Source organism: Ipomoea triloba, chromosome 5, assembly GCF_003576645.1.
Source record: "Ipomoea triloba cultivar NCNSP0323 chromosome 5, ASM357664v1".
Taxonomy (NCBI): Eukaryota; Viridiplantae; Streptophyta; class Magnoliopsida; order Solanales; family Convolvulaceae; genus Ipomoea; species Ipomoea triloba.
This window is the reverse complement of record NC_044920.1, coordinates 21,037,936-21,064,217: the sequence shown is the minus strand read 5'-3', so window position 1 is coordinate 21,064,217 and position 26,282 is coordinate 21,037,936. Positions and strand designations below refer to the sequence as shown.

At 34.7% G+C, this 26,282-nt stretch overlaps 4 protein-coding genes across 7 annotated transcripts; 2 read left to right on the top strand and 2 right to left on the bottom strand.

The window, feature by feature from the left end:
• Positions 1 to 1,775: 1,775 nt before the first annotated feature.
• On the bottom strand, positions 1,776 to 7,812 carry LOC116020104 (pentatricopeptide repeat-containing protein At5g66520-like). Of its 4 annotated transcripts, none has more exons than XM_031260584.1 (3): positions 7,531 to 7,812; positions 6,331 to 6,406; positions 1,776 to 4,262 (listed from the first exon to the last, which is right to left on the bottom strand). In XM_031260584.1, exon 3 carries the CDS (start codon positions 3,981 to 3,983, stop codon positions 2,109 to 2,111), a length of 1,875 nt encoding a protein of 624 aa, XP_031116444.1. In that variant the 5' UTR covers positions 3,984 to 4,262; positions 6,331 to 6,406; positions 7,531 to 7,812; the 3' UTR covers positions 1,776 to 2,108. The 4 variants fall into 4 exon arrangements, with proteins under 4 accessions (XP_031116444.1, XP_031116447.1, XP_031116445.1 ...); XM_031260587.1 differs by having other exon boundaries at positions 7,536 to 7,812; XM_031260585.1 differs by lacking the exon at positions 7,531 to 7,812 and adding an exon at positions 7,141 to 7,508.
• Positions 7,813 to 9,057: 1,245 nt separating this feature from the next.
• LOC116019973 (ATP-dependent 6-phosphofructokinase 4, chloroplastic-like) lies at positions 9,058 to 17,297 on the bottom strand. Its single transcript, XM_031260390.1, has 14 exons — positions 16,847 to 17,297; positions 16,646 to 16,692; positions 16,498 to 16,537; positions 16,351 to 16,413; positions 16,141 to 16,278; positions 15,518 to 15,676; positions 15,380 to 15,433; positions 15,221 to 15,289; positions 14,812 to 14,941; positions 14,671 to 14,711; positions 14,121 to 14,345; positions 13,486 to 13,534; positions 11,539 to 11,693; positions 9,058 to 9,509 (listed from the first exon to the last, which is right to left on the bottom strand). The coding sequence occupies exons 1-14, from the start codon at positions 17,159 to 17,161 to the stop codon at positions 9,342 to 9,344; spliced, it is 1,653 nt and encodes a 550-aa protein (XP_031116250.1). The 5' UTR covers positions 17,162 to 17,297; the 3' UTR covers positions 9,058 to 9,341.
• A 3,407-nt stretch (positions 17,298 to 20,704) lies between these two features.
• Positions 20,705 to 25,431, top strand: LOC116021168 (putative late blight resistance protein homolog R1A-10). The gene is made up of 3 exons (XM_031261779.1): positions 20,705 to 23,108; positions 23,223 to 23,401; positions 25,107 to 25,431. The coding sequence occupies exon 1, from the start codon at positions 21,398 to 21,400 to the stop codon at positions 23,054 to 23,056; it is 1,659 nt and encodes a 552-aa protein (XP_031117639.1). The 5' UTR covers positions 20,705 to 21,397; the 3' UTR covers positions 23,057 to 23,108; positions 23,223 to 23,401; positions 25,107 to 25,431.
• Positions 20,757 to 21,398, top strand: LOC116020385 (putative late blight resistance protein homolog R1A-4). The gene has a single exon (XM_031260860.1). The coding sequence runs from the start codon at positions 20,757 to 20,759 to the stop codon at positions 21,396 to 21,398; it is 642 nt and encodes a 213-aa protein (XP_031116720.1).
• Positions 25,432 to 26,282: the final 851 nt, after the last annotated feature.

Sequence of the window (26,282 nt, the reverse complement as noted above, 5' to 3'; positions counted from 1 at the left end):
ATTTTTGAAATAGTCCAAATTCAACAATTAAATTTTTTAAATTTTTTTTTGAATTTTTTCATTCTAAAATTTCTTTTTTAAAAAATTCTTATATATCAAATATTTAAACTTTAAAGTTAAACTAAAAAAATAAAAATAATTTTGAACTTGCACTTAATTTTATCAAAATTAAATTGCCTACTATCTTATCAAAATTTCAATAACAATCAAAGTTGAGGGTATTCTCTTACTCTCTTCTTCTTTCTTTTTTTCTTTTTTTTTTTCTTTTTTTTTTTGTATTTTTTTAAAAGGCATTGGCTTCTCCTTTGGTAGCAAACTAGCAATGGTTGTGAAATTATTTCTCACAATATATTTTATACAATTTATGAGTTTATGATGGACCAACCCATAAAACCAACATATATAGTAATTTGATAATTTCATGATGTTTTAAGGTATCATGCTTTGTACGTGTTTGATGAAATATTTAAAAGAATAATACAAATTTTACAAATGAAAAAGCACTAAAGTAGTTGTTTGATAGCAAGCACTAAAGTACTTGTTTGGAAAAAGGTACAAATAGGCCATTGAACTATTTAAGGAATAGCAATTAAGCCATTAAACTCCAATAAGCTCCAAATTTATCCATGAACCTGTAAAAAAAAAAGAGCAATTAGCCTTTTTAACGAGTTACTAACAAGTCTTTGCTGATTGGGATCCTATTGGGATGCCACGTAGATTTTTTATTTTTTATTTTTATTATTATTATTTTCCTACTAAGCATTTGACCCAAAAAAAAATCAAAAAATAAGAATTTGACTCTCAACTATAGCTTCTTTATTTAATTTTAGTGTTTTCTCTCTTTTGCGATTGTTTGTGGTATTTGCCACCAGTATCCTCAATGCTTGTCTTAAACTAGTTCGGATGTTGTCTTTGTCAATCTAACCCATACGGTATTGTATCCGCCCGGAAGTGTTCCCAAAAGCAGTGAAGGGGAAAAAATGCATTGACTGCTCACTTGTAAGTGTTCACAATAGTGCAAACAACCGCAAAAGATAGAAAAAACATCAAAATAGAAAAGAAATTACCAATTTATTGTAGAGTTTCCAGGAGAAAAGTGAAGCCTAGCAGAGATTAGAATCGTTGGCGACAAACTTGCACAAGGGAGAAGAGAGAAATCGAGTTTTTATTTCCAATTTCTTTTTGACCAAGAAGAGGGTCAATTTTTTTTTATTTTTTTCTCATTTTGAAATCGGAACCGAATAATTCCAAACTAGACCGAGTAGTTTTGGTTCCTAATATTATCAAATCGGGCCAAGGACCTTGTGGTCCAGTGGCATCAAACACTTCTCTTTATACGGGAGGTGGTGGGTTCGAGCCTTAGTGGAGGCAATCAATAGGTTGAGAAAGTAGTTATGAAACAGATACTGCACTGTAATAGAGTTAGTAGTATTCAAAAAAATATTATCAAATCGGAATCAACCCTTCTGGATTCTGATTCCGGTTCAATTTTTACCGTACTTGGTTCTGAATGTCATTAGAGGCTAACGCGCACGTGCACCGAACATGAATTTTTTTTAAAATCAAAATGACGACGTTCGTGAAGCACACAATAATTTACCTTTAAGGGCCATGTGTATAAGCCCTGGCCGCACATGACCAGGTCATTACTGTACCAAAAATAATTTACTTATATCTATAGCAACGAAAAAAGTTTACTTCCTTCTCCGTTTGTACAATATAATGATTAAAAAAGACTGACTTTACTCTCAAAAAAAAAAAAAAAAAAAAAAGACTGACTTTGAATCTTTAAATTAGTGGCAACGTAATATATGATTTTAGCAACAGCCAGAATATCCACAATAAACTGTTACCTGAACTAGAGGAAGCCATCCATATATGTAAAGATCCACATTAATGCCCATCAAATCTCCAAACCAAAGCAAGAAGCCATTTTCTCCATACAAGAGACCCACAAGAACTACCAGTTTTGTCACCTCAAGAACTAATTCAATTCTGCCACAACTTTGGACCTAAATGCAATAGTATTTACCCTCAACTGGATCACCAAAACTGTCATTTTCTTTTTTTGTTTTATGGACAAGGAAATGCACAATATAAATCTATATTTACCAGTAGTCGTTACAAGAACACTCTCCTCCTTTAAAATGGTGGAATCGATTCCTGTCCCTAACAATGATTTCTCGATTGTACACTTTCGATATCAACTTGCTGGCTTGGTGACAGTCTTGACAAACTCGCAAATTCTTCGTGATGCGAATGGTTTCCCCCGCTTCGGTCTTCAGCAACCCATACCCAATTGCCAATTTCTCGCTGTGGTAGTACACTGGATTCTCTCTTTCCTCCTCGCTCATTTCATGTGTTTCGGCTTCGTAGCCTTCGAGCCTAATTCTGTCCAGCATTTCATGCACTTTACCGTATATCTCTCGTGCTTGAGGATGAGTCCTTCCTCCCGCGATGAACTCATCAACCACGCCACCCAATTCGACCATAGAGTAGCCCGGGGGCTTCTTCACTCCTCGGTCGTTCATCAGCTTTCGCACTTTGGCCACGTCTTCCCATCTACCAGCATTGGCATATAGATTGGCTAGCAGCACGTAGCGCCCGCTGTTGTGAGGCTCCAACTCGATTACTTTCTTCCCGATATCTTCACCGAGACCCAAGTTGTTATGGATTCTACAGGCTCCAAGAAGGGCACCCAGGACGCCTACGTCTGGGCTAATAGGCATTTCCTCGATTACTCTCCTGGCTTCCTCTAGTAATCCCGCTCGTCCAAGCATATCAACCAAGCATCCATAATGCTCCATCCCTGCCTCAATGCCATAAGTTTTGGTCATATAATTGAAGTAATGTTTCCCTTCTTCAATCAAACCCGAATGAGAACAAGCACTCAGTACATTCACAAAGGTAATGTAATCGGGAACTACCTTCTCCCTTTCCATTTCCTTCAAAAGCTTAATTGCTGCCTCTCCTTTGCCGTGCATTGCAAACCCTCCAATCATGCAATTCCAAGACGAAATCCCTTTCACCGGAAGCCCATTAAAGAAATCGAATGCCTTATCCAAGCATCCACATTTGCAGTACATATCAATAATCGTCGTTGCCAACTTGGGGTCCACATAAATGTCGCTTTTCTTGATGTAGTCGTGTATCCACTCCCCTTGCTTTAGAGCTCCTAGTCCCGTACAAGCCGATAAAATACTTGCCGCAACAAATTTATCAATTGTAACGCCCTTAGCCCGCATTCTCTGAAATAAAGCAAATGCCTCGTAAAAGCGGTCATTCTTGACATATGATGCGATCATAGCATTCCAACAGACAGAGTTCTTTTCCTCCGGCATTGACCCAAAAACACTCAAAGCTTCATTAAGATACCCCCACTGAGCATACCCGCTAATTAGCGTTGTACACGCAACATCATCTTTCACCGGCAACCTATCAAACACCCTCCTAGCTTCTTCCAAGCAGTTGAAATTCACATACATATGGATCAGATTGTTCCGGGAAAACCCATCAGACCCAAATCCAAACTTGATCACATGACCATGTACCTGCTTTCCTTCTCCAATCGCATTGGCGATGCAACAGCAGCGAATTAGCGGAGGGAAAGTGAAGTTATTGGGCATGACTGAGTTCAGTAACATTTGGGAGTAAAAAGGAACTGAACTTTCAGGAAACTGGCCTTTTAAGTACCCTCTGATAATGGTGTTGTATATGAAGGTATCTGGTTCAGGCAGTGTATCAAACACCTTAAGGGCATAGTTCAAGTCTCCAGATTCAGATAGGGCACAGAACTTGATGACTCGGCCCATGGCATCATTGTCACATGAAAGGCCAAGCTTTATGAATTGGGCATGGAGCTGCTTTAGCTCCGCCATTGTTGAGCACGACTCAACTCCCTGAAAGGCATTGGATTTGAAGGCAGTGGTGGGGGCTTTGGGTGGTGAAGGGTTGGATACAGTGTGAAGAATCATCATGGGCATATGATCTTAATACCCTGTTTCACTGTTTTCTCTTCTTTTTCTTTTTTGTTTTTTTTCTAATTTGCTGCCATTTTAAGGCTCAGTTCTAATGAATGACAGCTAACACCATTAATATTTGGTAGCAGTAAATTCATATAAATTACTACAAGGGGCAAACCGTGCAACCTCCAAGCCCAACAAGATTCATAGCGTTTTAGTTTTGCTCTTATTCAACTCTTATAGCTGAGAATCCATTGCACATGATGCCACAATAATCCTCCCTCCATCTCTGTCGAACACCTGCACCACGCACCAAAAATAAAAAACAATTAGTTTTGAATAATGCAAAACATTGCTATCCCTTATTTAGTCACTAGTATAAATATTTCAAATCAAAAAGCTTGAAAGTAAGAGCAATAGAAAAAGGCACAAAAGGATGCCAATCAACAAAGGATTTGTGCGGGGAAGGAACAATTTGAAAACAATAAGGAAAAAGGGTCAAATGAATTCCTAAACTTTACTCAAAAAGTCAATTAGGCCCTCAAACTTTCAAAATGTGCAATTAAACCCATAAACATGTTATTTTGGAGCATTGAAGCCCCAAAACCGGTTGGTGACCTTTAATTGCAGGTCACTAAGGTTCCAGCGACCCTCCAACTCGGGGACAAACCCCGGTCACCGGTCACATTTCGAGAAGGTGACCAAGGTGGTCGCCTTCTCAGCGACTGGAGAAGGCAACCAAGGTGGTCGCCTTCTCGGCGACTGGAGAAGGCAGACCAACTTCTATGATCACTACAGACAATAAACTTAAGAAACATTAACAAGAATATTAAATTACAATAAGCACAAATAAGTGTACTATATGCATCCATTGAAGTTCAGTTCAAAGTTCAAACATGATATTAGGATAATGAAAACTGTTCAATTCAGATTTAACAAGATCATTGAGAAAAAAAAATGAAGAAAACCACATAAAACCTAATGTTATATTGAACACAAGGCTATTTCAGAAACCTAAATGATACAAGAGTCTACACCTTGTATTGCAGACAGCTTAATGTGAATAGCCTCGAGCCAACTCAACAACATTTTGTTCTAAGGATTACACGATCGCACAACAAATGCCAAGATCATTAGATAACTTCCTATATCCCTAAAGAAAAAGGGTATCAACATTCTACTACTGGTTAACATAGCAGCCTTAAAATTGAATGCCATATGTATCTTACTTTTTTTTCAAGTGGGGTAAATACTATGTTAAGCAAGGCCACACATTTAGGACTTTCTTACTAGCTGTTATACAGTCTAAGTGTCTGGAATGTTGCTATTGCTGACTTTTATTTTCATTAACAGCCAACGGTAATTAATAGAGCAACCAAATATAGAATCTGGCCCTATACAGTAAACATCTAAGATTACTATCATGATCCTACCAAAAAGAAGCTTTTTAAGTGTACAAATGTTTGTAACGTCTTTAATTGTACATTTACAAATACTTTTATTATGTTAAAAATTTACAAATGTTTGCAACAACATTAAGTGTTTATTTAGTACACTCTGTGTTTTAAGTGATTTTTTTGGGTGTTTTCTAGCGTTAATTTTGTTGCTTTTATGTTATTTTTAGCTTTTATTTTGCTTATTTTCACTGTGAAATTTTCATTTTCAGTGTATATATTGCGTAAATTTTGCGCTTTATTTATAATGTATTTAGCATTTTTCAGCGCAAAAATTGTGTATTATCACCATTAATTTTCACTTTTTCAGTGTTGAAAATTTTAATAGTGAAAACAAAAAACAAATATTTTGTGTGGTGTTTCTGCATTTACACAACTACACCACATTGAATATCAATATTCAATAATGAAGACCAGAAATTTGCATTTTCAGTGTATATATTGCTTAAATTTTGCAGCTTTTTTATTAATGTATTTAGCATATTTTCAGCGCAAAAATTCTGTATTATACTATTATCACCATTAATTTTCAGTGTTGAAAATTTTAATAGTGAAAAAAAAAAAACAAATATTTTGTGTGGTGTTTCTGCACTTACACCACTACACCAGATTGAATGGTCAATAATGAAGACCAGAAAATAAAAAATTTGATGGATATGAACACCCTTGCTGAGTTGGTGTACAAAGTAAAATCTTATAGAAGTGCTTACAAAAATGTGATATTCTATTAAATACACTCCGGTCATTTTGTGTTTAACTTTTACAGCTGTTTGTTATGTTGATAATCTAAATAGCATACTTCAATGTCACAGATTTAAGGACAAGGAAAAACAGAGCTGTTTTCCACAGTTGCAATACCAATAAGAATATACTCATTAAACATGGTCACAGAGTTAAGGAAAAGAATAGCGGACCTGTTTTCAACAGTCGCTTTAAAAAACTTGTCAACATCATCAACACCATGACCAATAATCGACCAGCATGGCTCTCCTGTTTGATCACACAAAAGTAGCCGTAATAAGCAGCCAGCTTTGATTAAGGAATAATGAAAAAGAAAACCTCATGTGCAACTTCAACACTAACTTTAAGACAATATAAAAATCTCTCAAGAACCAACACCAATCAAAAAGTGTTATCATAATAGAACATGTCATCAGCTCATGACCGAACACAGAATATCTGGGCTACCATTCCTGTTACACAAAAATAGTGCAATTATATTTCTCCAGTGTACCAGAAAGACAAACCTTCAACCTGTTTAAGCACTCTCTCAATGTGTCATTCAACAGCATTAAGTTAAGGGAATAAGAGTCCATTCGAATTTTAATTGCCTGTCATTCTACACTCTATTATTTTTGGGGTTACAAGGGAAATCCACAGCCACAGCCACTACCCAGGGGTGTCCACTGGGTAAACTCCCTCGTGACCCTAGCCGGTAAAAGACTACAAGGAGATAAAACAACCTAGATTGTCCATAGCTGACCAGTTCATCAAACCAAGAAAGCTAAGATTCAAACTCGTAAATCGAAGTCGATTTGCTTTATAAAAAGCAGATATCAATGAACTTCTATGAAATGGTTTCACGGGATTCAACCAATTGTCTTGATCGTGGGATATCATTGAGAAATAGGAATCAGTGTTATCAAAAGATTTCCTGCGATTATTTCTAGTATGGAATGAGTCAATCGTCGGCTTTGCTATCTTAGTGCACCTAACCCACCTACCCACTCATCAATCACAGTGTTCAGCTGACTTGCACCATATATCTTCTCCCTCTCGCATCGGTTCTGCATCAGATGTTACAAGTTTGTATCTTTAGCCATTTTACTCCCTACACTATTATTGATTCTCTTGAAGATGGATATTCTAAGCCAATGTATAGTACCATAACCTTTTCCAGTTCAGATAAAAGAAGAAATTGAAGTTCAACAAATTCATGGCCCTGAGAATTCATCCAACCAAACTAGGTAATTATTGAGCCAAATCAATTTCAGACAAGGATCAGCTTAACAGACCAGAGTTCATCTTCTAACACTTTCTATGCAACAGCAAATCCTGCAGGAAAGCTCACATCAGGCACTACTGAGTACTTATATTAAAACAACCACTCTTACCTAACCTTTGGCAAGATTTCCATTAACCCATCCTAATTTCCAATTTATGAGGCTTCAATGCGGTAAAGGTACTACTAGCTTTAACTGCAAACCCTAAATTCGACCTTCCAATTGGGTTTCACAAATTCTTGAAAATCTGGGATTTCAAGTCTCTGTGGGAGATAATAGAATGTGCATAGAACAAGGCAAATAGGTATAATGAAATTGTTGTGAGTGAATTTTCAAGAAATTAGGCGCAAGGGTGAGCACTGAACACTAGAGATAAGTCATATGTTGTGGAAAGAATGTGACGTAGTCACGACTCGCGCGAGTGAAATTGAAATATCACTTTTATTTTAGGCAGTTGAAAAACAATGATATGGGATTGATATCTGACGCTGCTGTCTGCATAATTTATTTTTAAAATAGTTAACTGACCCAATCAAATAAGTCTAATTTAAAATATAGTTTATTAAATTAATTCAATTAATTAGTATGTGATTAAATTAATTCAATTTCATAATTAGTGTTAATATTTTTAAAAACTAATGGCATATTTGGTCTCTGAGTTATACACATATTTAAGAGTCAGTCTCATAGTTATGATCGTATCCATTTTTTATCAATCAATCATGAGCGAAGTGACGCATTTGGTTCGCAATGTTAGAGATCCATCTCAACCTAATGAAAAACTCAACACCCATTTAAAATTAGAGGGATATATAATGTAGGAAATTCATATCTCATGTTCCTAACAAGTCATATGAGGGTTTTTAAAAGACTTTGAAGTTGAAGAATCTTGAAATAAGAGTTATTTAGTGAAAAAATAATGTTGCAAAAGTGATTTTAATATAAACGGATAATGAGATATGAATTTACTACTTTACCCCTCCAATTTTAATTATCATTGCAGAACCATTGTCAATATATTTCTGAATATCATGCTTCTTTTTAAATATATATATGTTGGGGAACTTTTATTGCAAAGGTACTTCTTCCATTTCTGCTTGATATTTGATGATTTGTTAATATCTTTTGTATCTTCACAATTTTATGATAAATTAAATGGTAACCTAAAAAAATATCAGTGAGTTACAAGATATGAAAGTTTTAATGAGATGAAGAAAAGAGTAAAACATGTAACTGAATAAATTTTATATATGCTGGATTTATTTTTCTAAACAGGGCCTAAAATTGTTAATTTAATAGCACAAGTCGTGCATCGTAAAAGTACAATTAATGTCGTGCATCGTAAAAGTACAATTAATAAATATTTCAACTAAGCAAACAACCTCAAATAAAACTGAAGTGTTTAAAACAAGTGAAACTTTTTTCTCAAAATGTTAGAATATCCCATCCCAAAGGCCTCTACCACCCTATGTCCCGACCCAACAGCTCATCTAGAAAAATGTAAATCATGACAATTAGTTGAACACAGGGTGAAATTCGATTCCTAATCTTTCTTCCCAAACATTACCTCTTTGACCAACTGAACTGCTCATACAAATAAAACAATCTAAACTTGAATGAACAATATTCAGTCTAAAGTGTTTAAAAACTCATTTACATAGAAACCAAACTTTGAATAGCCTTCAGACTCGGTTCACTTAAATTTTCCATTCTTTGTAGTTCAATTTAAAAGAATACATTTACGAAAAATAAACACTTGTTTACGAGTAAAATAAACAAGTTTGAACAAATTTTTAAATTCATTTAACAGACGAGTGGATCTTGAACATGCCTTGTTCAACTAATTCATGTGCAAAAGCATACTCCTCTCAATCACTACACACAGCTGCTTAAGAATCAATTGAGAAGGAATCCAAAAGAATCTAGATAGAAGTAATCCTTTGGTCATTGATGGCATCCATAGTCTTCTTATCAACTCTTTCTCGAATAGCCTCGCACTTATGCAGGAAAGTTGGTTGATTAGTGGACGCAAGAAGCCGAGCCCAGATCCTGTCTGTCAAGTTCACCCTGTTTTGACTCTCAGTCACACGCTGCAATCCAACACCACCAAGTAAGCAATACATCTCATGTAAACATTAAAAAGGAAATAAAAATTACAATTTCAAAATCTAGCAAAACCAGAAGATTTGATTATTCCATATTCTACATATATTATATTTTCCACGAAAACTTCTTAGAATTTCATACTGAATCTATTGATAAAGAATATTAAGTCAAAGTTTGGAGAAGAACAGCACCATAGAGAGTCGCCTTAAGACCATGAAATCATCACAGAAGTGATAACTATAGCTCTTGCCTTAGAGTTTCAGGTTAGGAGGAAATTTTAGCTCTTCCCATAAAAAAGCATATTGTTAAGGGTTTGGCTTGTAGTCTACATCCCTTTCTAAATTGTGGGTTGGGGTTCAAATCACAACTCCCCATTCCCATTAGATATACCAATAATAACAATAATAATATTACCGGCAACAGCATATCCTTAGGAAGGAAACTATTGCTCATCCTTAAAAGCATTTCGCTATTCTCCATGGAAAAAGCTAGAACACAGGTTACTGATGAATTTAGTAAAAGTAAATTTGAAGGACCCAGTGTCAGACTGTCAGGCATAGATAACTTGGCCATAAAAAATTATAAACCGAACAGGAACCCTGTTCCTGGCATTACCAATCACCCCAACTCCCAACCACCTCTTTTTCTAGAAATGTCCTGAGGTTCACAAGTACAAAAAGGGTTTCCATCTTGGGTGATTAAACAAAAAGAATTTAAACAGAAAAGCAAAAGCCAAATTATTGGTATCAATTGCATCTACCACCATGTCTAAGAACAGAAAGGCATGCTTCAGCAACAAACAAGTGGCCAAACAGATTTTAAAGAGTAACTGTTTGGCTCTAACCAGTGCAGGATTACAGAGAATGAAATACACATGTAATAACTAATCTAATATTTATAAGCACAGAGAGATGCACAAAAAGGGTCAAAATACTTGAGAGGTCCCTATACTTGGGGCATTTTGTTCAATTTAGTCCTTGTACCTTAATTTTATTCAATTTGATCCTAATACTTCAAAAATGGTAAATCAAGAGTCTTTAACACCAAAATGGTACTAAAACCATTTATTAATTCTGTTAAGTCCACTGGCATAGTGGCATGGCAGTTATAACGTCACTGTCACATCAAATATATTAACATGATAAATCCATGTCAAATTTTACTTGTTTTTTTAAAAAATGATTACTTGAAATTTTGATTTTTTTTTAAAGGAGAGACTAGTAAGTTTTCTTCCTTTGCTTCTTGCTCGACTCCCTGAAGTACAGGCACTATCCCTCAATCTAAAGAAGAAAATGTACATATCGTAACCGATGAGGATACAAAATTGGTTTTCCCCAACCCTCTTCTCCCAGTTATTCTAATGCAAGCTTCAATGCATGCTCTCCACCTCTAATGGTTTTTCACTTTTTTTGTTAGTATAATGTGTCATCATCTCATCATCTCATCTTCCCATCCTCCCCCAATCTTCTTTTCAAAAATAAAATAAAATAGATAAATTGACTTTCTTGATACATTACAGGGAGAATTCAATTCTGGGAGATCAACTTTTATAAATTCATTTCTTGAAGAAGGAACCTGAAAGATGGCTTCACTCCTACAACCATTGATATCACTTTGTTACACTATTCAGAGTTGAGACCAGATTGTCAATATGTTTAAAGGTTTTTCCCCAATTGAGGTGATGGAGGGGAGTGGAATGAGAAAGAAAGAAAGAAAGAAAGAAAGAAGGCTAAATGTATTCCTTCTCAAAAAATTTTAATCTTATTAATTACTTTTTTAAAAAGCTGACATGGCTATACAATGTAAAAATATTTTGACATGGCATTTATGACATTACTGCCACGTTAGAAAACTCAACAAAAATATTAAATGGTGTTAGTGATTGTCCTTAATTGTACTATCTTATGAAGTAAGAGGATCAAATTGAACCAAATTAGGGTATAGGGACTAAATTAAACAAAATGCTATAGTATAAAGGGACCTCTCAAGTACTTTGACTCGCAAAAAGCTTACCTCTATTGGTATATAAACATGTCTGCTGTTTACAGGTCCAACAGTGAAACCTGTATACCCTGCCATTGCTCCATGAACAGCACTTTGTGAAAGAAGTGTGCAGTAGATGTTATCTGATGCATTACTTGGGATTGCTCGGATCATGTATGTGGGGTCTGCAGAGATAAAACAGGTATGGAAATTAATGACCTGCTGAAAGCTATGAAAGAAAGAAGCTACGTACAGATATTAATTGAGCAATATTATGATTTTTAGCCCATCTAGTCACTTAGGCCAATTCTAATCCCAATCCAAATGAATTTTACTATCCAATACTAAAAGAAATGGCCATAACCATACATACATACAAATGCTCACACACGGAGGGTGGGGTGCAATATTGACATTGGTGCATAATGGTTGAGTAACAAATGTAGAAGTAACACATTATACTGAAGAAAAAATAGTGCCAGATAACCACCAAGCCCCACATGTAACGATGAATGTCTTTCAACAGATGATCAAATGAAATGAATATATTGAAACAAGTTTTGAATATATTGTTGAAATTAAAGGATTGAAGGTCTAGTGGGAAGCGAATAGCCACCACCCGCCAATTAGGCAGAAGCGAATCTATGAAAACTAAAGAAATAAAGAAAAAAAAATTTGTATTAAGAATAATGCCATATTATACTGAAGAAGCAAAGAGGCCTCAGAGAGTCAGAGTTAACCACCAAGCCCCACACGCAAACAAGAATGTCTTTGCATAGATGATCAATTGAAATGAATGTACTGAAACAAGTTTGGAATATATTGTTGAAATTAAAGGATTGAAGGCCTGGAGGGAGGCAAATAGCCACCACCCACCACTTAGGCAGAAGCTAATCTATGAAAAAAAAAAGAGATTGTATTAAGAATAATGTTAGGCCTACATTAGAGAGACAAGCATGCTTATAAGTTATAAAGGGATATAATGGGCTGCATAATGGGGTAATCCTAAGATAGGACTACTAGGGTTTCTATATATCAATGTTCACCCTCAAGCTAGAACATCTGGAAGTTCCAAGCTTAAATTAAGACAAACACTCCATTGTACTAAATAAGATCACAAACCCAATAGACATGGCTAGAGGATGACAGTACCTGATGTGAATAGCTCCGAAAAACATGGTATTATATACGACCCTCACAGATGAAGATGAAAGCATCAAGAATGTAGGCTACTGGGACATAGTGATGAAAGCAAGAAGATAGGATATAGGTAGGCTATTGATTGTGGGAAATAGTGGTGGCGTGTGGAAGTGTGACGGTGGAGATGGCAAGCAAACTTCACAAACTCAGTCTCTGAAGGGGGAGGAGCACACTGATGTGGGCAATGTCAGTAAACAATCACTAGAAAGTGAGATTTAGGCAAAAACTTGAGGGAAGATCCACCCGACTCCAACAGCAAGACTTTTGGCATTAGGTCATGACAAGGTTCCAATTACGTTATTCTGTTGAGACAACCACCAAAAAAGCTCAAAACAAGAAGACAGTCACGAGAAAAGAGTTTCTATTGGAAAAATAAGCCTTTGGTGATACCTCTAGGGTTTAGAGCCCCGATAGATGTTGAAATTGTGTGATTGAAGGGCTAGTGGATGGTGAATAGCCACCACTTATAAGTTAGGTAGAAGATAATGTATGAAAACTAGAGAAAGAATATGTATATTGATTATGTTAATATTATTGTATACATACATTCTGACTTTCTGAGAATGACATACATGCGTATATCCTTATTAAAGGCTAAAAAAGAACCAACCTTAAGGTTTTACCTAGGCTACACTAGGGTTTTACTTCAAACATTAATATAAAACTATTACCAACTCCAATACTAGCTTAACAGTACTGACCAAGTGAGCATGAATAGATAAAAGCTGCTAGAAGTCTAGAGCAGAATAACATATTATAAATAGACAGGATAGGCACCTATGTATTTCATATTAATTGTCATCTTCTGAGCATTCGTAAAATGATCCTGCAAGTTACAGGATACAAGAGTTGGAATAGATAAATAAAAGCAAAGTCATAAATAAACCAACCATTGTGTATCATTTAATAAGAAAGAAACAAGAGTCCCAAAATAATGCATACTAACACACGCAATGGTAAGGAAACTTTATTAAAGAAGGGAATAAAAGTAATGGAGGATGAAAAGAGATGGAACGAAATATTGTGTTTCTACAACTGTTCCAATGAAAAGCGCTGTTTGGCATTGGGCCCAGCACAAGACATGGAGAAATTTTTCATTTCAGTCATCTTACAATCTAAAGATTTCACTGAACTGAAATCATTTCTCAAGGAAACTAAAGTTGGAGATTGCATTCAAAATATCTGATTTAATGTGAGGTTCTTTATGATGATATAATATGAATTTCATTAAAATAATGTCATAACAATTTTTTAAGAAAAAGTTAAAGTGTTAAACAGATCACTAAACCATTTAGCTGCTTCAGGATCATTTAGAAATAGACAGCCAGCTTATAGAACACTAGGAAGTAGGAACCTCAAAGAGCCATCAAGGAAAGCATGCTTTAGGCATGCATTACATGGGGGGGATATACCTTAACCTTGTGTGTTAACCACAGACCAACATCTAATAATAGTCTGTTTCCAGATGCATCTTTCCCATCAAAAGCTTGCATACTCTGAGCAACGTATTCCTGCCCGGCACCTTCTGCCAATACAATCAACACATGCCCATTTTCCTTAAGCCTTTGATCAATATATTGAAATAGACCGTCTGGACCTTCTAAATAGAAGGGGGACTCAGGAATCAAGCAACAGTCCTGATACCAACCCAACAATAATTAATGATAACTCTCTAGTTATTTTACTTGCAAAAAGTATTCACATTCTTGCAGCACTAAACATTGCAGGCCCTCTTTAATTTTCTTTCCCGTATTGTCAATCATTTGAATAAAGCCCAGAACACATACAATGAGCAAATATTAAATTGACAAGAAGAATGGTATAATAATCGACCAAAACATCAGACTTCATGCGATGAAATCTTATCATTTGCTGCAGACAATGAGCTGAAAACAAACTAGCAATAAGTTGTGACATTATAGAATATCACAAGATACCACAAGTTCTAGATAGAAGACTCACCACATCTCGGCTTGCCAAAGTGGCATACAAAGCAATGGACCCTATCCCAGTACAAGCAAGACAAATTAGAGAACTTTAGAAAGTGTTTGGCTGGATACAATGAGAAAGAATTTCCTCTGATACATGAGGGGAACTACTTACCACTGTGTCGACCCATAAGCTTTACTATCCCTACTCCATTATCCATGCATTCTGCCTCCACATGTGCAGCATTAATCGCTCTCTGAGCTTCCTCAACAGCAGTATCAAAGCCAAAGGATTTGTCTATTACCTAAATGCATGTCAATGCGAGAACAACAAACTAAAGCAAATTAGATCCAAAGTGGAACATTCTGTAAGAACATAAACCGTAAAGGTTACTGAACTTAATATCTAAGCAACCACAAGCTTAAAGAATAAGTGATACTAAGTGTATCTCAGTCTTCCAGCACAATGCTCAATTCAACTCAGCCATGCTGTACTCCCAATCTCGATGGGGTTGGCTACACAAATTTTATTTCTTCATTTAATTGTACAATAAGCATCACTTTTTTTTTTCTGACATACTTACAGCAATGTCATTATCAATGGTCTTGGGAATCCCTGCTACAGCCACTTTAAGGCCCCTTTCTGTAACTTCCTTGACAAATTAAGTAATCACAATTAACAAAATAAATGCAATAGTTATGGATTGATTGGGAAAAAAAGGAAAAGACACTTTTATGAATACCTTGAAAATTGCAGCAGCACCTTTTTGAGTGCCATCCCCTCCAATTATGTAAACCTAGAATTGGAAATTAAGAAAGATGTTAGATACAGATATAAAACTTGTAAAATTAACCAAGATGCCATAAAAAATTTATAATGCCTGATTTATTCCACGGTCTTCAATGTTGTCTACAATCTTCTTGGTATCATGACCTCCTCTAGAGGTTTGAAGAAAGGTACCACCTCGCTTGTGAATATCGTTAACAATTTTTGGTGTCAACTTCATGGTGTTTTTAGAGTAAAATCCTCTATAGCCTCCCTTAATAAAAAGCAATGATGTTAGCACTAAATAGGAGCTAAGAATTACAGAAAATAAAAATATTTGACAGCCATGTTGACATTACACCTTTGCCAAAAAGATTAGCATACCAATTGTATAGACTTTAGGACAGGAACTACAGATGTTTTAGTTTTCATTCCTAACATGAAAAGGGATGTCTTTAAATAACATTATTCAATAGCAACAAATGAAAGCATCTTATTTTCCAGATAACCATCTCTCAACAAATGATTGATAACCCCATGTTATAAGCCATTCTCTTCCAGGATTAAAAAGAAAACAATTAAAGAGATACCCATACAAATAAATAAAAGAGATACATTAATAAAGTAAAATAGGACATAAGAATGCATATTTGACTTTGGCCATAAGTTCTAGTGTTCAAAAAGAAATAAACTACAGGACTATGTTTAGAACCTTAAAAGTGCTTCACATTAACCAACCTGAATCCCAAGCACATCATCTACTCCATACATATTTTTTAAGCCACATACTATCTCTCGGATAACAGTATTGATTCCTGGGCAAAGACCACCACATGTTACAATACAAGCACGCACTTCTTCAGGAGTGAAATAAACCTGCTATCAGGAGTATATTAGACCCATGATAATCTGATTTCACTTCTATAATGTAATGAAAATAGTAAAAACCTTTTCTCTAGGCCCTGCACGTCTAAAATGTACACCTCTCAAACTGTCTCTCTGAACAATAATCTGAAGAAAAAAGATGACAACCATCAAACTGAATTCAGAAAGTAAAAGATCAATCAAATACAAGAACTAATTGAAAGCCCATACATCTCGAGCTACAACGTCTTCCGGGCTGACAAAGGTTTTCCTGGACAATAAAGATGATATAGAACTATTAAGCAATGGATTTAGTATTACCAACAAGCATATGCATCCCCACATAATACAGTTACATTGAAGCTTCAGAGAAGCTTACTTGACTATCGCATATGCCGGAGTCCTTTTCAAGGGATTCGTATAGGCCTGAAATGAAAATGTATAAATTAACATGTATTCTAATCCCCTAAAGAAATAAATTACAACATTACGACATAAATCTTACAGAAAATATTATGAAACTAGAGCATACATTTTCTCCTTTTTATTAATGTCACAATTCAGTAAAGTTATAAATTACCGGTAGATCAGGGAGATAATCGGTCAAATGAGGAACATCATCGAGCAGAAAACCATCGTTTTCATTTTCCACATGATGACCATCACTAGCATCGCAAGCCTCTGTATTCTGCGCCCTAACACGGCAGCTTAGGCGGCAAACCGACGGTTTCCGGCGAGAGATCCTAATATCTTTATATGCGAAACTCGTTTCTCGAAGAGAACGAAACGATCCTAGACATCGGGAATAACCGATAGGAAACAGCGATGCTTTTCGGGAGAAATGAAGCGGCGTATAAGTGTTAGAGCAGAGCGACGATGAAACAGTTAACTCCATTGTGATCAAATTGAAGGAAGAACTAACTGTACTGTATTTGATTTGTCAACTGGAGAAGGAGATCAAGTGTTGATGAGATATTCTTTCCAATTCTTGAGGATTCTGCTTAGAGAGAACGGATTAGTCAAACTTCTGTTCTGACTCCTGCTCCTAGAAATGACATCATCCTCTCAGAATCATTAATAACAATTGTTAGAAAATGATTAGTTATTAATGATTAATTGATGATTAATTAGTAATGATCAATTATTAATTATATTTAAAAATTGTAATTATACAACATAATAATATTTAATAAGTGGTTAATAGTAATAATGAGACAATAGTAACAAGTTAAAAAGAAAGATAATATGTATTATTCACTGCTTCAATTTAATTGTTCAATTTCTCCGTACACATTCTCATTAATAGTGTACGTAACTGACCACGAATAAATATTCTCAACATAACATTCCAATAACTAGCATGAGTACGACGTTCTCATCTATATTGAAGATCTTGCGCTCATTTATTTGTCCTAATATGTAAAGAAATTACGATTAATATATGTAGTTAAAAACAAATATAACATATAATTTTATGAAATATAGTGTTTTACCGATTTCAATTAGACGATTGCTGATGGATTGACCATATTGATTAAATTTTCTCCGCGGCTTGTAGGACCAGCTCTTATAGAAGAAAATTTCAAACTTGAAAAAACCACGATGTCGAAAAAACACAATGTCGCTAGGAAATACTCGCTCTGTCTCATTTTACCTGTCATGTTTACTATTTATTGGTCAAACCACCTCTTTTCTCATTGCTTATTTTCTTTAATAGTTTTTAATTATTTTTAAATTTGATTTTTTGTGTTTAATAGTACTTTTAATGTAGTTTCTAAATATATAAATTTTATATACTAATACTAAACTTAATATTATGAAAATTTGAATTAAAAATAACTTCAGTCAAGCCTCGTTAATCGAATCAGACAAACAAAATGGGACGGAGGTAGTAAATGATTTTCAATCATCAAATCACAAACGCCCAATGTAAAGCGCATATTTTCGACTGAAACTTCTATTGCCACAATGTAATGCAACAAAATTGCTTTTGTTGTAACATGTTGCATTAGACGATGACGATGCATACAGTCGAGAATTTTCATATGCTGAAAAAAAAAATTAGTATAGGTAAGTTCGGGATTCGCTAATTGTTTTGAATGTATTAAACAATTTAAATATATAACATAAAAATTAGATTCTTATAATCACCATATCCGACGAGTCGATTTGAATGGTGAACCACGTAATAGTGCATTCACTAGCATCTGGCAAATGTATTTGATTACTGCAAGCTAGTAAAATGAATGAAAAACATAAATGAGCACGTTACATAGTAATTGCATAGTTCTAAATGATATATAGAGTTAAAAAAATCGATAAATACAAAATCACTTACGACAAGGATAATTAATTTGTTGTATAGTAAGGAAGATGACCGTAGTATTTTCTAGCGCATCTATCTTGTTTGTAAAAAACGTTGCTACGGACGCATTTAAACCCAACATTTGTAAATATTTAATCCATCCCTGATTTGGATAACACAAATATTGATTTGATCCTAGGGTCTGCTTCACATACGCAAACATAATAAGTCTCCCTGGGCGGGTTATTGCGTAATAACACATTAATTCATAATTTTGAGGAATGCAAAATTTGATAGGGCGGCGATGATATCATGATAAGTTGTGTAATCTACAAATAGATCCATTTGTAAATTGTAATATTAAAAATAGTTGGGACAAAAAAAATTAGGTAAGAAATTGTTTTGAAAGATTATAAAGGTTGGAGGTGGATGAAATTGAAGAGATATATAAATGGTTGTGAAACATTTGTGAGTAATTTATAGGTGAAAGATAGAGAAAAAAGAACTTTAAATTTGACCAAGTTGTGAATAGCTTTAAATTAAGGAATAACTTTTTAGACTGAAAAGCCATTTCGCTTAAAGCCATTTTGAAATTGCTTTTCAGTCGCTTTAAGCGAAAAAACTTTATGTATTTATTTTTTTAATTTAAAAAGCTACCACGGGGCTAGCTCCGCCGTGGTAACTTTATTAATTTTTTTTTAATTAAAAAGTTACCACAGGGCAAGAGGCGCCGTGGTAGCTTCTTCATCTTTTTCTTCTTCTTCTTTTTTTTTTTTTTTTTTTTTTTTTTTTTTTAATTTTTTGAGTTTCTAACTTTATGATTTGAAAAAATATTTTTCGAGCTATATAATTCGAACAATTGTTACATGTTTTATATTATGTAATATATTCGAAAAAATGTTTTGCGCTTAGTCTGAAAAGCAATAGCAATTACAATGGCTTTTCAGACTGAAAAGCTTTTTCAGTCTGAAAAGCCATTAATTTTGTTTTGACTTTTCAGCAATTTGAATTGTTTTTGTGGAGTTATATATTGCTAAAAAGAGAATAAACTAATAACTATAATACATATATACATATTGAATCATTGTTACATGTCAAAATTTTACCCAAAAAAATCTGTTGCATGTCAATTTATTTACTCCATCTAACTTTTAAAAATAATTACAATATTATTACTACTATATATAAATTTCTTCCTGCCAATGACCTTGTGGTTTAGTGACGCATGTGGAAAGGGGTGGGTTCGAGCCTCAGTGGAAGCAATGTTGACTCTTTGTGTTTCAGTTGATTGAGATATGAACAAATACTACAACATTATAACAGAGTTAGTAGTATTAAAAAAATATATAAATTTTTTCTTACATAAATGATGTAGAGTCAGCTCTATTTAAAAAGAACAACCATCGAATTTGCCAAAAAATAAATGAACGGAATAATTTGCATCAAAACGATGCCACTTTCTTCTAATTGGCCAAAAAAAAAGGCAAAAACTTGTGTGAGACCGTCTCACTATGAGACGGGTCGGGTCATGGTGCAAATGTAACACTTATATGCACAAATGCTATACTTATATGCTCAAATGTAATACTAAACCGGAATAAATTTTTTTTTACTTATTAGGGTAAATGTAATACTTTTAAGGGAAAATACAATACTTTTACATTTCGATTTAAAAGTATTATATTTTTCCTCAAAAGTATTATATTTACCCTTATAAGTGAGAGACACTTGTAAACATTACTTATTATGAAAAATGTATTACTTTTTCTCTTATAAGTAACAAAAATTGTATTTTTGATTAGTATTATATTTGAGCATATAAGTGTGAGATTTGCACATATACGTATGACATTTGCATGGTGTTTTGACCCGACCCGACCCTTCTCACGAATAAGGATCCGTGAGACGGTCACACACAAGTGTGACCCAAAAAAAAAAGTTATGACTTTATTATTATATAGAAGGATTTATATTTGGATTTAACAACTGCTTAAATTGTTCTAGAGAAATTAAAACTAAATTCAAGATGATGGAGTTGACCACACCTAGGGTCCACACGGTTTAAGCATTTTGAAATGTAAAATAATTGCTTATTATAATATCAATACGCAGATCTAGATCGAAAAAGAAAAAGTGAGAAACTGGGAGAGCTGGCTGAATTCTTCAATTACTTTCCCTCATCTCAATGGCCACGAAAACTTCCACAAGTGTTCGTCAGGGTGCTTCTGCTGCTATGCCTCAACAAGTGTTCATGGTGGGTAACAGCAATGCATTGGCAGAAATTAAGGACAAGCTCACCAACTCGTCAATTGAAAAAAGAGAAGTCATCTCCATCACAGGAATGGGAGGCATTGAGAAGACAACTTTAGCTAAAGAAGTATATGAAGATGAATGCATCAAGTGTCATTTTGACATTCGAGCATGGATTACTGTGTCTCAATCTTATTCCTTGGATGATTTGCTCCGAGTGCTCCTCCAATCAATTGAAGCTTCTTCTCCAAAAGAAGGACAATCTGCAAGAGCCATCGAATCTAGGGAGAAAGTCCGTAAGTTGTTGCTGGGCAAGAGGTATCTAATTGCAATTGATGACATATGGAGTACACAAGTTTGGGATGATTTGCAGATATGCTTCCCGGAAAAGAGAAATGGAAGTCGAGTATTGTTAACAACTCGACTCACATATGTGGCTACTTATGCTAGTTCCGGTGGTCTCTCATTTAACATGCCTACCCTAAGCAAAGAAGAAAGTTGGGATCTATTTTGCAGAAAAGTATTTGCAAAAGAATCTTGTCCCCCTTGTATTGACAAATTGGGAGAGATATTGTGATGAAATGCAAAGGTTTACCACTCTCAATTATAGTGATTGCTGGGATTCTATCCAAAGCTGAAATGAAGGTAGAAGATTGGAAAAATGTTGCCAAAGATGTTGTAGCATTATCATCAACTTTATATGAGGAGCAAAATTGTGAGAAAATACTTTTATTGAGTTACAATCACTTGCCTGAAAATTTGAAGACTTGCTTCTTATATTTAGGAGTATTTCCAGAAGATTATGAGATTCCAGTTAGAAGATTAGTTGGATATTGGGGCGCTGGTAAATTTGTTGAAGATGAGGCTTTGGTGGCAAACAACAAGGAAGAAGTGGCATGGCAAAAGTTGCAAGATCTTATTGATAGAAATTTAATTTTGGTGGAAACAAGGGGACGGAGTGGAAGAATAAAGACGTGTAAAATCCATGATCTTGCACGTGAGATGTGCTTGAGACTAGCTAAAGGCAAAAATATATTGAATGTCATTGATGACAAGTTTCAAGTTGGACAGTCCTCCAAAGAAAGAAGTCAAGAAAATGGCAATTTTTGGGTAAGCCTACAATCAATTCCTAAATCTTGCTGTCATATTAGTCATTTAGGTTTTAACCATAGTGCCCTACAGAAATGTCATTCCTTTCTTGCTATGTTTCCATCTAAATATAAATTCGAATCCCATGGAGGAATTCCGATCCTTAACTATAACTTGTTCACATCAATTCAAGTACTTGACCTACTTCAACTTTATTTGCCCTTTTTCCCTTCATCTCTTTGGATAAATAACCTAAGTCAGTTGAGGTATATAGCTTTGTACATTGGTGCATTTCCTGGTTCCTTCTCGATTTTAAGCAGCTTGAAAAATCTACAAACGTTGATTCTGCGAAGTGCACAACCTTATGTAGTATACTTAACCCTTCCAAAGATACGACAATTAAGGCAGCTTCACATTTTGAATAGCTCTTCATTTCATTTTAAAGATGGAGAAGAAGAGAATTTGATATCGGAGAATCTGACAACGCTTTTGTGGTTAAGTGACTTTTGTTGCAAAAATGAAGCGTTGATGGTGAGGATTCCGAATGTAAAGAAATTGGGGGTAAGATATGAATTTCGGAAACTCAAGGACAGTAAGCATCCCATTGACTTGCTCAAAACTTTAAGCCATTTGGAACAACTCGAAAACATAAAGTTTTATGGACATGAATTGTTAAAGAGAATTGTGCTAGTTCCAAAACCATATGATTTTTCACCGAAGCTCAAGAAGTTGAAATTTTCTGAGACTCGTATGAAATTGGAGATCATGACCATCCTTGGAAGGCTACCTAACCTCCAAGTTCTCCAACTAGAAGACGGTGCATTTGATAATCGAGAGACCGAGTGGGAACAAGTTGAAGGGGGGTTTCCAAAATTGAAAGTGTTAGTCTTCAAAGATCAAAGGCTTTGTAGATGGATAGACAACGATTTCACTTTCCCAAGCCTTGAGTGCTTGGTGCTAAACAATTCCGGTCACTTGGAATCACTCCCTTATGAATGCCTTTCTGGATGTCCATGCCTTAAGCTAATTCATTTGAAAAGGGGTTGTAGTGATGGTGTTCTAGAGTCTTCAAAGAAAATTCAAAATGATGGAGATGGCCAGCTCGAGGTCCGCGAAGAGTTCGTTTACCCCGCAATACGATATTGAATTATAGCATTGTGATGATTGCCAAGTCAACAATTTAACCAACTTAGCTGAGGTTATGTTTCCTCCACAATCTACTCTATATATGTATTATCTTCTATACTCCATATACATTTGGATTGTTAATTAGTCTAACACTATTTCTTATTTCAACTACTTTGCAAGACAGATTGAAGAGAATGGAAACAAGAAGCTAAGCATCACATGTTCTTCTACCTCTTTGAAGGTAACTTTGATGACTCACCAGCAAATCAACCGAAGCAATCACCCATACATACCTCTTAGCTCCCCTGCCACCTACTCTCCCATAACAAATCCTAAGCTCTGTCAATTTTGTTGTGATTTAAGGTTAGAAAATTTACATCTTTGTTTTGGTTTTGCATTGCACGTTTTTTTTTTTTTTTTTTTTTCCTTTTTCTTAGCAAATTGTGCTTTCATTTTGAGCTAAAAAATTGTTCGCTTCAAACCTGGGAGTGCTTCCCAATAAGTAAAGGGGCAATGTTAGTTTTATTATTATTATTATTATTAGGGTCACACTTGTGTGAAACCGTCTCACGGATCTTTATTTGTGAGACGGATCGGGTCGGGTTGAATCAACATGCAAATGTCATACTTATATGTTCAAATGTAATACTACTTAGAAATAAAATTTTTATCACTTATAAAGAAAAATGTAATACTTTTGAAGAAAAAATGTATAGTAATAATTTTGCATTTTGATGTAAAAATATTATATTTTTCATAATAAGTAATGTTCGGTGTTCCCCTTACTTATAAGGAAAAATATAATACTTTTGAGGAAAAATGTAATACTTTTAAATCGAAATGTAAAATTATTACATTTTCCCTTAAAAGTATTATATTTACCATTTAAGTAACAAAAATGTTATCACTATGTTACACAATCATATATATATTCGAATCAAATTCATTTAGAAGCAAAACTAAATGGTTTACCATTTAAGTAACAAAAATATCTTAAAAGTACATTTTTAATATACTAAAAGTATATTATTTGTATACATAAAGTACATTATTTGAAAGTTCATGATTTATTATATATTATCAAATAATGTACATTCAGTACATAAATAATGCACTTTTAACATATTAAAAATGTATATTACATTCATAGTTCACAGAGCTATGTGGATCATGGTCTACACAATAATTTGCCTAGGGCCCAAACTTAATTTTTAAAGCACGACTCGGCTCAGCCTATTTACATTCCTAGGTATTAGCTAGGTTGGCATACCACTTTAATTTATAGCAAAAAGGTAGTAAGCTATAAATGTCTTACGCTTGTGCACCTTTGCTATACGTTTTCGAGGGTTGCTACATCATTTTGGACTTTTCTTGGACTTTCACATAGCTTCCCATAGTTTATAGAATTTTCTAGAAGCATGTATATTACATTAGTAGTAGTAAAGATGTATGGAATATTCTAGAACCTTAGGTTTGTGTAGAGATTTAGGAAGGGTTCTAAAGAATGATTCCTAGCAGTAAGATTTAGTAGATTTTCACTATCCATTAAGGAGGTGGAATGGATATAAATACACCTCATGGGGCTCATTTGTAAAGAGCCTCTAGAATCCAACAATTCAAGGAATCCAAGTTCATAGTAAGCTTTCGAGTTCTTTCTTGTGAGATTCTTCAATTGTTATATCGTGGACAGGGTTCATAGTGCACTGTGAACTGTGGACCCTAAGCAAGAACGAAGAAGGAGGGTTCATAGTGCACTGTGAACTGTGAACCCTAAGCAAGAACGAAGAAGGAGGGTTCATAGTGCACTGTGAACTGTGGACCCTAAGCAAGAACGAAGAAGGAGGGTTCATAGTGCACTGTGAACTGTGGACCCTAAGCAAGAACGAAGAAGGAGGGTTCATAGTGCACTGTGAATTGTGGACCCTAAGCAAGAACGAAGACGGAAAGCACGAAGGAAAGCACGACAAAAACACTCAACGACTTACTTGTTCAAAGCATTTAAACAACACAAAAAGTGAATCTTTAAACAAAAATGATATTTCTAAGACTTGTGTTTATGTGTAAACAGAAATGGCGCAGGAGCTGGCCCATGGGGAATCATCACTTGTGGGAATCAAACCCGGGCTCTCCTAAAATTCTTCCCCACAAAGAGAGCTCAATTGCCACTTGAGCTACCCCATTGGGTTAGAAATGGTGTTTCTAAGACTTGTGTTTATGTGCATTATGTTAAGAGTTTATGTGTATTCTATTATATAATTCTGTATATTATGAATTTCAATTCCATACCTCACTAGACAGAAATGATATTTCTTAAACTTATGTTTATGTGTATTATGTTAAGTGTTTATGTGTATTCAACTATACAATTATGTACATTTTGAATTTAGATTCCATACCTCATTATACAAAAATGATATTACTTAGACTTATGATTATGTGTATTAAGTTAGAAGTTTATTTGTATTCTATTATACAATTCTGAACATTATGAATTTCAATTTTGTACTTGAGTGGTCTAATTGTTTGTACTTAATGTTTTTGCAGCAATGTCAAGCCCAACAAATAGCAAACCTACATTAATAAAAATGCACCAAATGTACGGAAAAAATGTTATTCCATAAATGTCAAGCCCCACAAACAGCAATCTTACATTAAGGGTGTGTTTGGAAAGCAGGAAAATGAGTCATTTTTCGGAAAATAGCTTCATTTCCCGTGTTTGGATGAATTCTGGAAAACTGTCTTTGTGTGTTTGGTTCATTTTCCAGAAAATGAAAAACAATTTTTTTTTTGGAGAAACAAAATAATTTTTTTTAAAGAGAAAAAAATTACAACAAATTAACAAGAAATCAACACAAATTAACCAAAAAGAATTTTTTTTTTTAAAAAAAAAAGGAGAAAGAAGTCGCGGAAACTGGTTTGCGAAAACCAGTAGCCGACTGGTTTCCAGTCGGAGGAAACCAGTCGGCGACTGGTTTCGACACCAAAGTAGACAATTTCCGGAAATGAGCAGGGTGCTTGAAGACGACGCAAATGAGCAGGGTGAAGTTCCGGAAAATGACTTGCGGAAAAAATTTCCGGAAGTCATTTTCCGGAAAAAAAAGCCCCATTTTCCGTTGACTGAAGGCTTATTTTTCTTTGACCCCATTTTTCCCTCACTTGTCAAACACTGAAAACCCGAAAAATGATTTCCAGAAGTCATTTTCTGGGTTTCCAAACACACCCTAAGATAAATGTACCAAATGTA

Excerpts from the sequence above, each read along its gene's own strand:
- LOC116020104 (XM_031260584.1), bottom strand. The coding sequence starts at position 3,983 with ATGCCCATGATGATTCTTCACACTGTATCCAACCCTTCACCACCCAAA.
- LOC116019973 (XM_031260390.1), bottom strand. The coding sequence starts at position 17,161 with ATGGAGTTAACTGTTTCATCGTCGCTCTGCTCTAACACTTATACGCCG. Across the intron at positions 15,677-16,140 it reads ATGATGTGCTTGGGATTCAG|GGAGGCTATAGAGGATTTTA; the intron begins GTTGGTTAATGT and ends CTTTTTATTAAG. Across the intron at positions 14,942-15,220 it reads CCATTGATAATGACATTGCT|GTAATAGACAAATCCTTTGG; the intron begins GTAAGTATGTCA and ends ACATGCATTTAG.
- LOC116020385 (XM_031260860.1), top strand. The coding sequence starts at position 20,757 with ATGGCCACGAAAACTTCCACAAGTGTTCGTCAGGGTGCTTCTGCTGCT.
- LOC116021168 (XM_031261779.1), top strand. The coding sequence starts at position 21,398 with ATGAAATGCAAAGGTTTACCACTCTCAATTATAGTGATTGCTGGGATT.